We start from the raw sequence: 18131 nt of genomic DNA, 5'->3' as shown, positions 1-18131 counted from the left end.
AGAAATGGTGTAAATAACAATAACAATAATTATCCAGTATAGCCCTAAGTTAAGGTCACTTATGCTTGACCCCAGTGCTTTTTTCCTTAAAAAATGTTTAGGGATATTCTCATTTTGACTCAAGAAAATCACCATTTTATAGTTCAAATTGGGAGAAATAAATACAGCAAATGGACAAAAGTACAAAGATTCCCAAATGTTTAGAGGGGAATGCTTACCCCTGCATACCCCCCCCCCAGAAAAAAACACCACTGCTTGAACCTATCTACTCACAAAAGGGAGGTGTTGGCACATCTTGAGGGAATCCCCAGAAGAACCAGAGAGAGAGAGAGGAAAAAACTTTTCATGAAAAAAAATCCTTAACTCAGTGAGGATTCATCATTCTCAATGTCCATTGAATGCTAAGCATCTGCTGGGGAGAAACTGGGGCAGGACGGAATGGAGTATCGTGGAGTGGGGCACGGCTGGGTGACTGGCAGACATCCTTTTACAGGAATGCCCCACACTGCGATGACATTCTGCTGCCATCCCTGCCTGCCCATCTCTTCTAACCCTTGCCGTTTTCTCCCTTCCCTCCCCCCCCCGCCAGCTCTTCGTGATTGACAATGGTGCCGACGACTGGCGGATCGCCATGACCTACGAACGTATCCTCTACATCAGCCTGGAGATGCTGGTGTGCGCCATTCACCCCATCCCCGGGGAGTACAAGTTTTTTTGGACGGCCCGGCTGGCCTTCTCCTACACGCCTTCGCGGGCGGAGGCGGACGTGGACATTATCCTCTCCATCCCCATGTTCCTGCGTCTCTACTTGATTGCCCGGGTCATGCTCTTGCACAGCAAACTCTTCACGGACGCTTCGTCCCGCAGTATCGGGGCCCTCAACAAGATCAACTTCAACACCCGCTTCGTCATGAAGACCCTCATGACCATCTGCCCCGGGACTGTCCTCCTGGTCTTCAGCATCTCCCTGTGGATCATTGCTGCCTGGACGGTGCGTGTGTGTGAGAGGTGAGCTCGCGAGTCGCGCACGGAGACGCAGGGGGCATGCCGTAGGGAGGTGCCTCTTGTGTGTGTCCAGCTGGGGGCTGATGGGAGTTTTGAGCCAGGAATATTTGTTGTACTACAACTCCCATCGTCCCTGTCTATTGGCCATGCTGCCTGGGGCTGATGGGACCTGGGATCCAGGAATATTCGTTGTACTACAACTCCCATCATCCCTGTCTATTGGCCGTGCTGCCTGGGGCTGATAGGAGTTGGGATCCAAGAATATTCATTGAACTACAACTCCCATCATCCCTGTCTATTGGCCGTGCTGTCTGGGACTTATGGGAGTTGGGACCCAGGGATATTCATTGAACTACAACTCCCATCATCCCTGTCTATTGGCCGTGCTGCCTGGGGCTGATAGGAGTTGGGATCCAAGAATATTCATTGAACTACAACTCTCATCACCCCGTCTATTGTCTGTGCTCTCTGGGGCTGATGGGAGTCGGAGTCCAGTGAAATCTGGAGGCCTATAGGTGCGACCACTCCTGCCATAGGCATCTGGGAGCCAAGGGCCTATATTACAAGGATTTTTGGGAACTGCCATTTGTTAAGGGCGCTGAGAGTTCCCTATTCCCTTCTGTTAAGTTGTGGGTGAACATATCAGACAACACAGTGATTCTTCAAACAGCTCTTGTTTATTCAGAGGCCAGAACAGAACTGAACTGAGGAGCTCAGTCAGCCTGCTTATATAGAGCTCCAGTACCATGTTACTGTAGCAACTTTCTAAAACTATCCAATCACTGAATGTCACTTTCGATCCTTCATTGGCATATGGTTCTGTGTGTGCCAGCATGCAGCCCTGCCATCCAGCATTAAATAAACTACAAAAAGGCAACATTTGTGCACTCCTTTTGGTTCGTTGCTTTGCATAATTTCTGCTGGGGTTTTTTTGCCACTCACAAAGTGATAAAGGCACGGAAGGGAAGAGCTGTCGTTCATGGGTAGAGCACTTGCAGGCCGAAGAACCTAAGAATAACTAAAAGCCTATCTAGTCCACTAGATGGCTTTGCCCGGCGACAGATGACTCAGGGCGAACCAGCTGCCTCCGATTGGCAGGAGAGGCTTCTGGCGAGCGGAGCACGAGACAGGCGACCCCCGCCTTCAGCCGTCAGCCCAGTTCCCGTTTTGACAGGGGATCGGTTTAAAGCGGCAACCGCGTTTCTGCTCTTTTCACCTGTCCCCAGAAAACCTCACCCGCCCACCCAAAAAAAAAAAGACCTGTTGCCACGGGCAAAAGTCAACCCGCAGTTGAAGAAGACAAAAAAAAAACCTCCCAAAGATGCGAGATTGTGCATGCCAGTCTCTGAACCGTTTGCAAGGCTTGGTGCCAGGGAAGAGTCACCACTGGTGGGCATTCCTGCAAAAATAATAATTAAGGGAAAGGACTGACTAAGCCTTGCCCCCACCCCAAACGCCCACGACCTCATTAGTGCCTGGCAAGCAATGGGAGCGGCTTAGAGGGTGGAATATACCCCTGTTGCCAGGCTCCCTAGCAGCCAGGCTCCCTGGGAAGTGGATGGAGAAGGGAGAGACGAATGAAAGACTCAGCGAGCGGCGGATCTTTGCCAAGGTGGGGGAGGTTGGCAGGATGCCAGCGGGTGCCCTGCGGAACGCCAGATGCCAACAATTCTCTAGCTGCCAGCTTCTTTTACTCCCCCTTCGCCTTCCACACTGAGTAATCCGGTCCACCCTAATTCCACGTGTGTGCGTTTAAGAAGAAGAAGAAAAACGATTCATTCTCCACATTCTTTCTATCTATCTATCTATCTATCTATCTATCTATCTATCTATCATCTATCTATCATCTACCTACCTACCTACCTACAGTGGTACCTCGGGTTAAGTACTTAATTCGTTCTGGAGGTCCGTTCTTAACCTGAAACTGTTCTTAACCTGAGGTACCACTTTAGCTAATGGGGACTTCCACTGCCGCCATGCCGCCGGAGCACGAATTCTGTTCTCATCCTGAAGTAAAGTTCTTAACCCGAGGTAATATTTCTGGGTTAGCGGAGTCTGTAACCTGAAGCGTATGTAACCCGAGGTACCACTCTATCTATCTATCTATCTATCTATCTATCTATCTATCTATCATCTATCTATCTATCTATCTATCTATCTATCATCTATCTATCTATCTATCTATCTATCTCTATCATCTATCTATCTATCTATCTATCTATATCTATCATCTATCTATCTATCTGTCTCTATCATCTATCTATCTATCTATCTATCTATCTATCTATCTATCTATCTATCTATCTCTATCATCTATCTATCTATCTGTCTCTATCATCTATCTATCTATCTATCTATCTATCTATCTATCTATCTATCTATCTATCTCTATCATCTATCTATCTATCTATCTCTATCTATCTATCTATCTATCATCTATCTCTATCATCTATCTATCTATCTATCTATCTATCTCTATCATCTATCTATCTATCTATCCCTATCATCTATCTATCTATCTATCTATCTATCTATCTATCTATCTATCTATCTATCTATCTATCTCTATCATCTATCTATCTATCTATCTGTCTCTATCATCTATCTATCTATCTATCTATCTATCTATCTATCTATCTATCTATCTATCTCTATCATCTATCTATCTATCTATCTATCTATCTATCTATCTATCTATCTATCTATCTATCTATCTATCTATCTATCTCTATCATCTATCTATCTATCTATCTATCTATCATCTATCTATCATCTATCTATCTATCTGTCTCTATCATCTATCTATCTATCTATCTATCTATCTATCTATCTATCTATCTATCTATCTATCTATCTCTATCATCTATCTATCTATCTATCTATCTATCTATCTATCTATCTATCTATCTATCATCTATCTATCTATCTATCTATCTATCTATCTATCATCTATCTATCATCTATCTATCTATCTATCTATCTATCTATCTATCTATCTATCTATCTCTATCATCTATCTATCTATCTATCTGTCTCTATCATCTATCTATCTATCTATCTATCTATCTATCTATCTATCTATCTATCTATCTCTATCATCTATCTATCTATCTGTCTCTATCATCTATCTATCTATCTATCTATCTATCTATCTATCTATCTATCTATCTATCTATATCTATCATCTATCTATCTATCTGTCTCTATCTATCTATCTATCTATCTATCTATCTATCTAATCTGTACCCTGCCTTTTTTCTCCAAAGAGCTTGAGGTGGCCTACGTGGCCTCTCCCTTCTCATTTAATCTCCATGACAACCCTTTGAGGTAGGTTAGGCTGAGAGGACACAGGGACTGTCTTAAAGTTGCGGCCAGTGAACTTTTGTGGATGAGATGAAGGTTTGAACCCTGGTCTCCCAGGTCCTAGTCAGGTTGGATAGCTCAGTTGGATTGAGCGTGGTGCTGATAACGTCGAGGTTGCAGGTTCGATCCCCGCAGGAGGCAGCTGCATATTCCTGCATTGCAGGAGGTCGGATGAGATTATCCTTAGGGTCTCTTCCAACTCTGATTCTAGTCCAATGCTCTAACCACCACACCATGCTGGCTCCCCAGTGGATAATGTCTACCTGCCCTGTAAGAGGCAGTGGTATGCTGGGCATCACAGGTGGGGTGTGTGTGTTGTGCTTAGGTCCTGCTTGCAGGCTTTCCAAGAGGCAACTGGTTGGCCACTGGGAGAACTGGATCCTGGGACTAGATTGGCCATTGGCCTGATCCAGAAGAGCTGATCTAGGTTCTTAGGATGCCCTTTAAGGGTCAACATCAACACAACAGTTATTTTGCAGATGCAATTCATGGCCACTTGTTGTTGTTGTTTAGTCATGTCTGACTCTTCGTGACCCCCTGGACCAGAGCACGCCAGGCACTCCTGTCTTCCACTGCCTCCCGCAGTTTGGTCAAACTCATGCTGGTAGCTTCAAGAACACTGTCCAACCATCTCGTCCTCTGTCGTCCCCTTCTCCTTGTGCCCTCCATCTTTCCCAACATCAGGGTCTTTTCCAGGGAGTCTTCTCTTCTCATGAGATGGCCAAAGTATTGGAGCCTCAGCTTCACGATCTGTCCTTCCAGGGAACACTCGGGGCTGGTTTCATTAAGAATGGAGAGGTTTGATCTTCTTGCAGTCCATGGGACTCTCAAGAGTCTCCTCCAGCACCAGAATTCAAAAGCATCAATTCTTCAGCAATCAGCCTTCTTGATGGTCCAGCTTTCACTTCCATACATCACTACTGGGAAAACCATAGCTTGAACTATATGGACCTTTGTTGGCAAGGTGATGTCTCTGCTTTTGTTGTTGTTGTTAGGACGTCCATTTAGGCTTCATTCCTGATGGTGAACAAACAGCAATCTTTAATCAGGACCACACCTGATAGGAAGCAGATGCTCCATCCCTGAGCTACATCCGTTCTGAGGAACGTAGGGATCTGCCTTGTACTGAGTCCACCCAACTCAGTATTGTCCACACTGACTGGCAGCATCTCTCCAGGGTTCCATGCAGGGACACTTCCCAGCCCTACGTGACAATGCTGGGGATTTTTCTGCATGCAAGGACCTTCTGCACGCAAGGCAGATGTTGTACCACAGGCAGAGATGCAGCTGCAGGGAAAGGGTCAAGTTAAGCACAGAAACCCCTTTCCACCTCTGTTTCTCTGCTTGCAAGGGGTTGATCTGTTCAGTGGTAGGGGAGGGGTGGTGTTTAACTTAACCCTCATCTCTTCCTCTTTGCAAAGGGGTGTGCGGACAGCCTAGCTCTAGGAGTCTAGCATGCAGAAGCCTTGCTCTTTTTCCTTGGAAAGGAACCCCCACCCACTCGAACATGCACCAAACGCAGTGTGGAGAGAAACCGTTTGTCGGGGGCCGACAGTGAGACAGTGTGCATGTGCGTGAGAATATGCATGCGCACGCCAAGGGTCCAGATGTTTTCACCGAAAGCAGGAACAGCTCACATGAGAGCAACAACTGGCCTCCAACCAGATTCCCCCCCCCCAAATAAAAAACTCCCAAAGGGACAGAGCAGAAATTTGGCTGCCGGTACCAAGTGCAGGTATCATCGGCTCTCTGTGGACACCGAGCCTTGTTTGTTTCCTTGGTTGTCCTCCCCTCTTCCTCCCCACACCCAGCAAAAGGGAGCAGGAGGGAGGGAGGGGGTTTCCTTCCATGGCTGTGGTACCCCAAATTAACGAATCTGCTAAGCGCTGCGAAACAGGGCAAGGCTGGCTCAGTTGAGAAGGCCTCTGTTTTGATTGTCACTGTCTGTTGTTCTGTGTTTTTAAAAAAAGGAAAATAGAGAGATGGAGGGCATAGAAAACAGGTGGGGTGGTGGGGAAGGGGTTAAGATAATCACCACTCGAATGGGGGGGGGAGGGTTAAGTTAACCACTACCCAGAGAGGTGTGTATGAAGGATGGGGTGAAGTTAACCACCACTTGAATGGGTGTATGTGAGGGAAGGGGTTAAGTTAACCACCACTGGAAGAACAGGTGAGGGAGGAGGGAGAGGGTTTAGTTAGCCACCCCCCCTTCCTGCCTGCGGGTTTTTCCTCTACTAAAAATACCCTTCCGCTGTGCTATGGCATTATTCAGCAGATACGGAGCTGGGAACCGGCACCCCATGTTTGGAATAAATGTGCAGTTAGAGAGATGCACAAACACACTCTCTCACTTTCTCTCTCGCACACGCATGGAGCCTTGGTGTTCACAAACAGCCTTGTACAGGAGTTGCACGGGGAAGAATCGTGAGGAATGGGGGGGGGCAGATAGCACGCACATGGGGTGCAGGCGGGACTCCCTGGCAACCGGGGAAGAGAGCCAGGAGTAGCCACCTGCCAGAGTTTTTAAAACCCCGTTCTGCTCAAGGGATCTCTCTTTTGAGTTGCTGGAGGCGACTGGCACTGGCCGGCACTCTGGCACCACATTTCCTTATGCGCCCCCCCCCCAAGCATGCACCCCCCCCCATTCATTGCCTCACTCACTCACAGAATCATGGCTTAGCAGCAGAGCTCATCCTGCAGGAGATCCCAGCTTCAATGGTCTCTCCTGGTAGGGCTAGGTAACCCTGCTTGCAACCCCGGGGAGCTGCTGCCAGTCAGTGTGGGCCATGCTGAGCTGGATGGACCGGTCCTCCGACGCAGTGTGGTGCACGACTGTAGCTCAGCGGTAGAGCGTTGGTTGGTTACAGGTACAGCAATCTCAAAGTAGGGCTGGGAATGCCCTTCGTCTGAAATTCTGGAGAGCTGCTGCTGGTCAGTGTAGACAGTATGGAGCTATACTCAGTATAAAAGCAGCTTCCGATTCTCTTTAAAATCAGCTGTTGGTGCAAAAACATGAGGGATGGTATCTTTATAGGGAAGCGGCTTGTGAATAGGGTGTACAGTGGTACCTCGGGTTAAGTACTTAATTCATTCCAGAGGTCTGTTCTTAACCTGAAACTGTTCTTAACCTGAAGCACCACTTTAGCTAATGGGGCCTCCCGCTGCCGCCGCACCGCTGGAGCACTATTTCTGTTCTCATCCTGAAGCAAAGTTCTTAACCTGAAGCACTATTTCTGGGTTAGCGGAGTCTGTAACCTGAAGTGTATGTAACCTGAAGCGTATGTAACCTGAGGTACCACTGTACTGGGGGGAAAGTAGCTTGGATCCTGGCCAGTTTTCTGGCTGCCTCTCATTTTTAAAGGGGAAAAAGGCAGTGGGTGCCGCAACAAAATGTTGCAGCAGGAAACGTTTCTGCCCAGGGTGCCAGCCACGTATCACTGCCATTTTTTCTCTTCTCATTCCCCTATGAATCCATCAGTCTTCTGTGCCTGCTGGACATGCTCAGTCCTCATTGGTTTGCTTTTTTGGGGTGGGGGGTGGGGGTTCCCCTCCTTGTAGAATTCCTTCCAATTTCATTTTTGTACTATTGCAAAATTTGGGGTTTCCCTCAAACCGCTGCTGCTTCTCTTGCGCCTAGTGCTGTTTTGGCTACATGAGGATACAGCTGGCGGAATGAATTTGCTTATTAATATTTTTTAATTTTTATTAAGTACAAATTAGAAAACATACATATTTACAACAAAAGAAAAAGAAAATGCGTATAGCCAAGGAAAAAAATTAGAGAATACTTTGTCTCTTTTTATATTTACAATTCTTTATACCTCTATAAAATGCTATTCACAATAAAGGAGTGAAATGAAAGATAAGATATCAGAACAAAGAAAAAATAAAGAAGTAAAAGAAAAGGATCATAGGTGAAATTTTTTAAAAGTAGAGAAGTATTCACTATACATAGCCGTTTCCCACCTATATTTATATTCAATTGTATAATTTCATCTTGTCCATCTCTACCTTAAAAAGTGTTTGTTTGTTTTTAAAAAAAGACTTCCACCGTTTGCCTCACGCGTTTTTTATAATCCGTTCGTCAAATCCTCTGTTCTTCATATTTTCCCTTTGGATTTCCTTAATGAATTTGCTTATTAATATAGAGCAGCGGGGGGGGGGGACCTTTTCCAAAGCCCAAGAGCTGCATTCCACCCCCCTTTTTAAAAACGCATTTTCCATTTTTCTATTTACAAATCATACTTTACTGTCAAATATTCTTTCCATATAGCCTTCCAAGGCATTCGTAATACATCCACTATTGCTGCATATCCATATATTAATTGACCCTACTTTTCCCCTTCCAGTCCTCCTTTGTATTTCTTGTTCAGAGGATTACCCCTATTTGTTGTTGAGATTTCGCATCAACTCCCCAAAAGTTCCCCCATTCGCCCTTCATTTGTTTTCCATTCTGATTCCTTATTTTGGGTGTCATGCCCGTGAGCTCGGCGTCTTCTGTCAGTTTATACAGCCATTGTTCTTTTGTTGATATTGCTTTTCCGTTCCAACTTTTAGCATGCACTATTCCAGCCGCCGCTGTTGCATAAAGAAATAAATTGAGTACCCTCGAGGGGAGCTCATCACCAATTCTCGCTAATAGAAAGGTTTCTGGTTTCTTTAGAAATGCATTTTTTGAAAAAATAAAAAAAGCTCACCATAGACCATCTCTTAGTATTTGGCGGCATAGTATTTGCCACCACCTATGTATAATAATAATAATTTTTTATTTATACCCCGCCCTTCCCTGTTAAAAAACCGGGCTCAGGGCGGCTAACAACAAATGTAAAACACTTACCGTATTTTTTGCTCTATAAGACTCACTTTTTCCCTCCTGAAAAGTAAGGGGAAATGTGTGTGCGTCTTATGGAGCGAATGCCAGCTGCGCAGCTATCCCAGAAGCCAGAACAGCAAGAGGGATTGCTGCTTTCACTGCGCAGCGATCCCTCTTGCTGTTCTGGCTTCTGAGATTCAGAATATTTTTTTTCTTGTTTTCCTCCTCCCAAAATTAGGTGCGTCTTGTTGTCTGGTGCATCTTATAGAGCGAAAAATACGGTAAATTGAGTACCCTCGAGGGGAGCTCATCACCAATTATCGCTAATAGAAAGATTTCTGGATTCTTTGGAAATGCATTTTTTTTTAAATAAAAAAGCTCACCATAGACCATCTCTTAGTATTTGGTGGCATAATATTTGCCACCACCTTTGTATAATAATAATAAATTTTTATTTATACCCCGCCCTTCCCTGTTCAAAAACCGGGCTCAGGGCGGCTAACAACAAATTTAAAACAATTATAAAAGCAGCATAAAATGCAGTATAAAAACATGAATAAAATTCAAAATTCAAAAATCAATTTAGGGGAAATAAGCATTAGATATGTATGAAAGATCCCTCAATCTCTTGACATTTCCAGTTTGGACCCTCTCTTGTACATTTTAACCAATTGACTGGGCTTCAGATACCAACCATACAGCCTTTTTTGTATGCTTTCCTTTATCAAATAGCAGGCCGGAAAGTTTATGGTTTTGTTCCACAGCTTTTCCCAGGCTATGATTTCAATGTTATACCCCAGGCATAGGCAAACTCCGGCCCTCCAGATGTTTGGGACTACAATTCCCATCATCCCTGACCACTGGCCCTGTTGGCTAGGGTTGATGGGAATTGTAGTCCCAAACATCTGGAGGGCCGGAGTTTGCCTATGCCTGTTATATCCGATACCTATAGCCCAGTGTACCATCGCGCCGGAGGCCTGCGTTCCCATCTGGGCAACATTCTGGGGGCTACATGCCACTGATGGTCTGGGCCGGGGCAAAAATGGGCGGTTCAGTGAATATAAATAAAACAATAATAGATTGTAGCCAAGGCCAGCCACAACAGTTTTATAATCTCCACACCCACCCACACCCTCCTTTGAAGTTATATCTGTGATCTATTTCCCAGCTCGGTTTCAGTGACGTGCTGGCAGACATAATAATAATAATAATAATAATAATAATAATAATAATAATAATGATTTATTTATACCCCGCCCATCTGGCTGGGCTTCCTCAGCCACTCTGGGCGGCTTCCAAAAAAATATTAAAATACTGTAATACATCAAACATTAGAAGCTTCCCTAAACAGGGCTGCCTTCAGATGTCTTCTAAAAGTCTGGTAGTTGTTGTTCTCTTTGACATCTGGTGGGAGGGAGTTCCACAGGGAGGGTGCCACCACCGAGAAGGCCCTTGAGACTTCTCTTTTTATTCACGAGCACCTCTTGAGGATGTGCAGAGCGCACAGCTGAGCAGCCACACTGGACCGCCTTGTGTCTGTGCTTGGTTTAGGGTGGACGGCAAACTGCATTTCCAAGCACACTTGAAACCATCAACGCCTCCCTTTTGGAAAACGAATGGTTTCCTTGTGGGATCAGAATATTTGGGGACAGGGTGGTTGTATCCTGCGCGAGCCCTTCTCGGAGTTAGACCCATTGAAATGAACAAGCAAACTGAGGCCCTTGTGTCTACTTGTGAGTAGGATTATGCCCCCCCCCCGCCTCTTTCAGATGGGGAGGCAAGCATTCCTTCCTTCTCTACTTCTACAGAGGCTGTGGGTTGATTTGAGATGGATAAAGGGAGTTTATTTGACTCATGGGCGCCACCTGCTGAGTCCTAGTTTCTTTCCTCCGCTTAGCCAGAGTCTGTCAGCCACAGAGGATTGCTTTTGGGGGGGGCGGCGCTGCTTTCCGAAGGGACTCCTGTTAAGCTTGCTGGGTTTTAAGCCGGGAGAGCACTTCTGATGCCAGGCGGGGCTGTGACTTGAAAACAAGACGCACAGAAACAGCAAGCTCCTGAGCATGCACAGAGTACTAACAAAACTGCTACCCCCACCCCGTTGAGCTGGGGTGCTTGGATTTCCATGTTTTGCCAGGTGTAGAATGTTATTCTCATAGGGCGCGTCTTGTATGAATGCCTTTGATTACTGGTTGCAGGGAGAGGTCCTCTGGTACAGGCTTCCCTGCTGGGGCATCTGGGCTGTTATTGCAGGGTCAGGATCCTGCGGTCGACAGATCCCTTTATTTAGCCTTGTCCCGCAGGGCTTTTCTTACCATCGAGAATAAGGCTACCGGTGACTATTCGCTGTGATGATTCAGTAGTGCTTCTGAATGCCAATTGCATTCAGAGGAGAGCTCTCTTGCGCTCAGGTTCTGCTTGCATCGGGTTGGCTGCTGTTACGACAGGATGCAGGAATAGATGGACCATTGGCCAGATCCGGCAGGACCCTTCCTGGGTTCTTCTGCAAACACTCTTACGACTGAGCTGCTTCTCTTGAATGTATTTTGTTATTTCAGTCACAGACCAGTTCCAGCCCACATACAATATCAAGGAAGTCATGAAACACGATAGGGATACATTTGAAATTGCAATTAGGTATAACAGGGACAATACAGATATTGTTGTCGTTTAGTCATTTAGTCGTGTCCGACTCTTCGTGACCCCATGGATCAGAGGACGCCAGGCACTCCTGTCTTCCACTGCCTCTCGCAGTTTGGTCAAACTCAAGCTGGTAGCTTTGAGAACACCGTCCAACCATCTCGTCCTCTGTCATCCCCTTCTCCTTCTGCCCTCCAAGTTTCCAACATCAGGGTCTTTTCCAGGGAGTCTTCTCTTCTCATGAGGTGGCCAAAGTCTTGGAGCCTCAGCTTCAGGATCTGTCCTTCCAGTGAGCACTCAGGGCTGATTTCCTTCAGAATAGATCGGTTTGATCTTCTTGCAGGCCATGGGACTCTCAAGAGTCTCCTCCACCACCATAATTCAACAGTTAAAAATATATATAAATTAAAACTTAGTCACTAACATACAGTATAACCTAAAATTATCATTTAAAACCTTAATCATTATGATAGCACAGCTTGTTCCCTAGGTTTTATAGCAATCGCATGGAATTTGGCTACCCTTAACGTGATCTCAGGATCCTTGTCCTCTACCAGGGATTTTAGACGTGGAAGTTCGGATTCATTTGGAGATTTTTACATAGCAGGGGTAAGAAATACCGAGTGTATATCCCCGTAGAAACGGCAGCATAACAAGGCATGAGAGACAGTTTCTACCGCCATCAAGCCGCAGGGGCAGACTCGTTCCGCGTATGGTTTACCCTCGAATCTGCCCTGCAGTAAGGCAGATGGCTGCACATTGAATCTAGTGGGGGTAAATGACCATCTGTATTTAGGTATTTGTGTGAGCTTCTTCTCTTCCCTTCCAGTGCCATTGGAGGGTAAACCTCTGGGGCCTTCTGCACGCAGGGCAGGTGCCCTACCCCCAAGCTGTGGTGCTTTCCTTAAATGTAACAGCAAGACTGCGGTTAGAATCATGGAATCATAGAATCGTAGAGTTGGAAGAGACCACAAGGGCCATGGAGTCCAACCCCCTGCCAAGCAGGAAACACCATCAGAGCACTCCTGACATATGGTTGTCAAGCCTCTGCTTAAAGACCTCCAAAGAAGGAGACTCCACCACACTCCTTGGCAGCAAATTCCACTGTCGAACAGCTCTCACTGTCAGGAAGTTCTTCCTAATGTTTAGGTGGAATCTTCTTTCTTGTAGTTTGGAACCATTGCTCCGTGTCCGCTTCTCTGGAGCAGCAGAAAACAATCTTTCTCCCTCCTCTATGTGACATCCTTTTATATATTTTAACATGGCTATCATATCACCCCTTAACCTCCTCTTCTCCAGGCTAAACATGCCCAGCTCCCTTAGCCGTTCCTCATAAGGCATTGTTTCCAGGCCTTTGACCATTTTGGTTGCCCTCCTCTGGACACGTTCCAGTTTGTCAGTGTCCTTCTTGAACTGTGGTGCCCAGAACTGGACACAGTACTCCAGGTGAGGTCTGACCAGAGCAGGTTCTCTTGGTTCTGAACAAAGGGGTGCTTTAAACAGGGATTTGAATAGTTGCCCCATAGCAAATTGGACCATTGGCCCATCTAGTTCAATGCAGTCTACACTGACTGGCAGTGGCTCTCCAGGGTTTCAGGCAGGTCTCTCTCCCACCCTTGCCTGGAAGGATGCCGTCAGGGTCTGAACCCGGGACCTTCCGCGTGCAAAGGAGATACTCTGCCACTCTCCACTGCCGTCAGAGGTCTTTTTAACTGGAGATGTGGGGAATTGAAGCCAAATAATTTCTTGGGCTCCATGATCACTGCAGATGGTGACAGCAGTCACAAAATTAAAAGACGCCTGCTTCTTGGGAGAAAAGCAACGACAAACCTAGACAGCATCTTAAAAAGCAGAGACATCACCTTGCTGACAAAGGCTGGTATAGTAAAAGCTCTGGTTTTCCCAGTAGTGATGTATGGAAGTGAGAGCTGGACCATAAAGAAGGCTGACCGCCAAAGAATTGATGCTTTTGAATTATGGTGCTGGAGGAGACTCTTGAGAGTCCCATGGACTGCAAGAAGATCAAACCTCTCCATTCTGAAGGAAATCAGCCCTGAGTGCTCACTGGAAGGACAGATCCTGAAGCTGAGGCTCCAGTACTTTGGCCACCTCATGAGAAGAGAAGACTCCCTGGAAAAAACCCTGATGTTGGGAAAGATGGAGGGCACAAGGAGAAGGGGACGACAGAGGACGAGATGGTTGGACAGTGTTCTCGAAGCTACCAGCATGAGTTTGACCCAACTCCGGGAGGCAGTGTAAGACAGGAGTGCCTGGCGTGCTCTGGTCCAGGGGGTCACGAAGAGTCGGACACAACTAAACAGCTAAACAACAACAACAGCAATGCCAGCTGCTGAGGATCCCCACCAGGGAGAGAGCTGCCATTGCAGTCTGGTCCTGCTTCCGGCCGTCCTGGAAGAGGCATCTGCTTGCCCTCTGGGAGAAGAGGCTGCTGACCTAGATGGACCTTTAGACTGATCCAGCAGCCAGGCTCTTATTGCATCCTTGGGCCGTGAAGCCTTCCTCCTGCATCAAAGGCTTGTGTCAGTTTTTCTGCCTTCTTGACAAAGGAAATGCAGCCCTTTCTCATTAGGTACTGGGAGCTGTTCTCCTCCTCCTCTTCCTCCATGTAAACCTCTGTTTGTTTGTTTGTTTGTTTGCTTGCTTGCTTGCACACACCTGCCTGCCTCCAATTCCCTTAACGAACACAGCCAGAGATCTGCAATATTCCTGTCTGTCTTCTTCAGAGAGGAGACGTTTCCTTTATCTTATAATGAGTGGTGGGCTCTTGTGCTTTGCCAATGCGTTCCACGTGGCCCATAATAGCAGGTCTTCTCCCTAGCGGGTCTTCTCACCCTGAGCTTGTTGCTTGCCTCGCCATCCCAGTGCTGGGAATCACAGCAAAGTTTTATTTAAAAAAATCTCTTTTGGATAAGTCTTGGATAAGTCGTCCACGTCACATTAGGGTGGATGCGGCTTTCTGACTTGTCAGGTCCTGTTCTGTCTTAATAATGTGAAAACCCTGATTAGCTATAGAAGATTTTAAAAAGTGAGCACCTCCTTATATGCGCAGAATATCTCCTTGTCCAGGTTTTCATTGAATCGCTGAGCTAAGAACATCAGAAGCTGCCCTGTTGGAGGCCCTGTTTTAATCAGCCCTCGCTTCAGAACCATGAGGGCTAGAATCTTACTATCATATTTAAGGAAAGGGACACACAGTTACCTCAAGCTAAACATGAATGGCACCTCCCTGGAGCGGCACCGCACGGAAAACCCCGAAAAACTAAAGATTCCCCCAGGCTACTAAAAAATGCTAAAAGGTGGAGGCCTATGCAGTGGTACCTTGGGTTAAGAACTTAATTCATTCTGGAGGTCTATTCTTAACCTGAAACTGTTCTTAACCTGAAGCACCACTTTGGCTAATGGGGCCTCCCGCTACTGCTGTGCTGCGGCTGCACGATTTCTGTTCTCACCCTGAAGCAAAGTTCTTAACCCGAGGTACTATTTCTGGGTTAGCGGAGTCTGTAACCTGAAGCATATGTAACCTGAAGCGTATGTACCACTGTATGATATATGGGGGCGAGAACCCAGGTGACACCAGCCACAGTCTGGCCGCCATGGTCTAGACTAGGTAGGATCCTGCTCACACCAGGCCTGATCCCCTTGGTCGAAACAACAAATACCAGCAACGTTAAGATCACAGGCCATGCTCCAGTGGAAGCTACCCTCACACTAGAAGAGGAAATACAAACAACCCCATCATGGTCCTTCAAACACCCCATACTGGCCACAGACCAAATAACAAGAGAGAGTCTCTTGAAGACCCTCCAAAACTACTTTTTTTAAAAATGATGTGAACAACATAACTACCCCTCTCCTCTGGGATGTAATGAAAGCAGTTTTCAAGGGAGCTTGTACAGTGGTACCTCGGGTTACAGACGCTTCAGGTTACAGACTCCGCTAACCTAAAAATAGTACCTCGGGTTAAGAACTTTGCTTCAGGATGAGAACAGAAATTGCGCAGCGGTGGCAGCGGGAGACCCCATTAGCTAATGGGGGGTTCAGGTTAAGAACAGTTTCAGGTTAAGAATGGACCTTCAGAACGAATTAAGTTCTTAACCCGAGGTACCACTGTATATATAAAAAGGAAAGGGACACTGCATGGTGTCTCCCTTGCATGCAGAAGGCCCTGGGTTCAAATCCAAATAACATTTCCAGATAGGGTTGGACAGCCTTGCAAAGCCCTGTCTAGTCCAGCATCCTGTTCTCACAGTGGTCGTCTGGATTCCTGCAGGAAGCCAAAAGGCAGAGCGTAAAGGAAAGAGCCTTTCTCTCACTGTTATTCCTGTTGTTGTTTAGTCGTTTAGTCGTGTCCGACTCTTCGTGACCCCCCTGGACCAGAGCACTCCTGTCTTCCACTGCCTCCCACAGTTTGGTCAAACTCATGCTGGTAGCTTCGAGAACACTGTCCAACCATCTCATCCTCTGTCGTCCCCTTCTCCTTCTGCCCTCCATCTTTCCCAACATCAGGGTCTTTTCCAGGGAGTCTTCTCTTCTCATGAGGTGGCCAAAGTACTGGAGCCTCAGCTTCAGGATCTGTCCTTCCAGTGAGCACTCAGGGCTGATTTCCTTCAGAATGGATGCGTTTGATCTTCTTGCAGCCCATGGGACTCTCAAGAGTCTCCTCCAGCACCATAATTCAAAAGCATTCATTCTTCGGCGATCAGCCTTCTTGATGGTCCAGCTCTCACTTCCATAAATCATTACTGGGAAAACCATAGCTTTTACTATACGGACCTTTGTTGGCAAGGTGATGTCTCTGCTTTTTAAGATGCTGTCTAGGTTTGTCGTTGCTTTTCTCCCAAGAAGCAGGCATCTTTTAATTTCGTGGCTGCTGTCACCATCTGCAGTGATCTGTTATTCCAAGGAATATAATTAGAGGCCTGTTGGACCAAGCCAGTGGTCCATTTGTTCCGGCATCTTCTCACAGTGTCCAGCCAAATGTATCTTGGGGAGCTTGCAATGGGAACCTGAGAGCAAAAGCATCTCTCCCTGATTGCGATTCCCAGCAACGGATAATTCAGAGGCACGCTGACTCCGACAGGGGAGGCAGGACCCGACTCTCGTTCCTCACCCCTTTTTGCGTGAGCCTTGTCATAAATCATCTCTGACCTTTCAGTTCCCTTCCCTATTTAGCTCCGACCTTTAACATGGGGCCTCGTTTTCTTGACAAGTTTGTCCCTGTCTGCGCAGTTGATCGGCAGCTAACGTTTTATTTGCAGGAGGGATCACTTTGAAGTCAGTTGATGGGCAAATTTTCCCTCCTTCCCTGTAGGATAGCTGGCAAATCCCCATTGCCAAACCAGCCACCCCTTAACTGTGCATAGAGGTCTTCAGCATGTTCTGCAACAAAGATGTTCAACACAGCTCTGTGGGGTGGGAGTTTCACAATTTAGTGCTGTTGACATGAGTCACCTTAAGCTGGGGCAAGAGTCCTGACTTCCTAGTCAAAGGCGTTAGCCATATTCATCCTGATGCAGAGCTCTGTGTAACTTAAAACCTTGTGTATTCTAAGAGTTCTGTGTAACATGAAAGATGATTTTTTTAAAAAAAAAGAACTACTCCCACCCTTCAACCTGGACAAAGTCCTAGACTTAATCTAAAAACACTGAGAGATTTTCAATTGTTCTTTAATCCTTCAAATTCCCTGGGTTGAGCCTTAGCTTAGTAGATGGGGGTCTGAGCTTTTGGTTGAATTGCCCCTGCCCAAACTTCCTCCACTTTCTGCAAAATAGAATTCGGGGAAGGCAAGTGTTTCAGGCGAACATTGAATGGGCCTGTTTGTCTCTGTGTACGTACATCATATTTCACTTTTATGCTCCCATACTTCACGAGCCTCTTCACATCCAGGAGATGTTGGGAATTAGATTTCCTCTCCCCCCCTCTCCTTCTTTGGGAAGAAGAAAAAAATTGCATGCCAAAACCCCCATAATTCTGAGAGTGATGGGTTGAGAAACTTGGACCCAACTGATCCCTCAGAAACCAAGCCAAAATAACCCCATCTGGCTTTTGCCTGTTTAACGATCTGGTAGAGAGGCTGCGAAAGAGGAGGGGGAGACGTACTTTGGGATCCCGTTGCTGACAGCTGGGCCCTCTCTCCTCTCCCAAAAGCAAAACGAATCCCATCTTTAAGATGAGAATGTCCAGTGTTGTCAACTGGCCGGCAACTTGATTTTATGTTGCTGTTGTCCGGCCGTGGCACCAGGGTATTGATAGGGATGGGCCCAGCTTCGGCTGAGGAGGGCAGGATATTATT

The 18131-nt window shown here is 46.5% G+C and overlaps 1 protein-coding gene across 1 annotated transcript in view; it reads left to right on the top strand.

Moving 5' to 3' along the window:
• KCNN3 (potassium calcium-activated channel subfamily N member 3) overlaps nt 1–18131 on the top strand; it is a 99488-nt gene that overhangs the window by 41363 nt on the left and 39994 nt on the right. The window contains exon 3 of the mRNA XM_083715691.1: nt 590–1008. Coding sequence (XP_083571817.1) covers nt 590–1008 — 419 coding nt within the window. The remainder of the gene's footprint in view (nt 1–589; nt 1009–18131) is intronic.

The sequence above is a fragment of the Podarcis gaigeae genome (assembly GCF_964106915.1).
Source record: "Podarcis gaigeae genome assembly, chromosome: 16".
NCBI classification, from domain to species: domain Eukaryota; kingdom Metazoa; phylum Chordata; class Lepidosauria; order Squamata; family Lacertidae; genus Podarcis; species Podarcis gaigeae.
The sequence above is the reverse complement of the archived record's forward strand: the minus strand, read 5'-3'. Positions and strand labels throughout refer to the sequence as shown.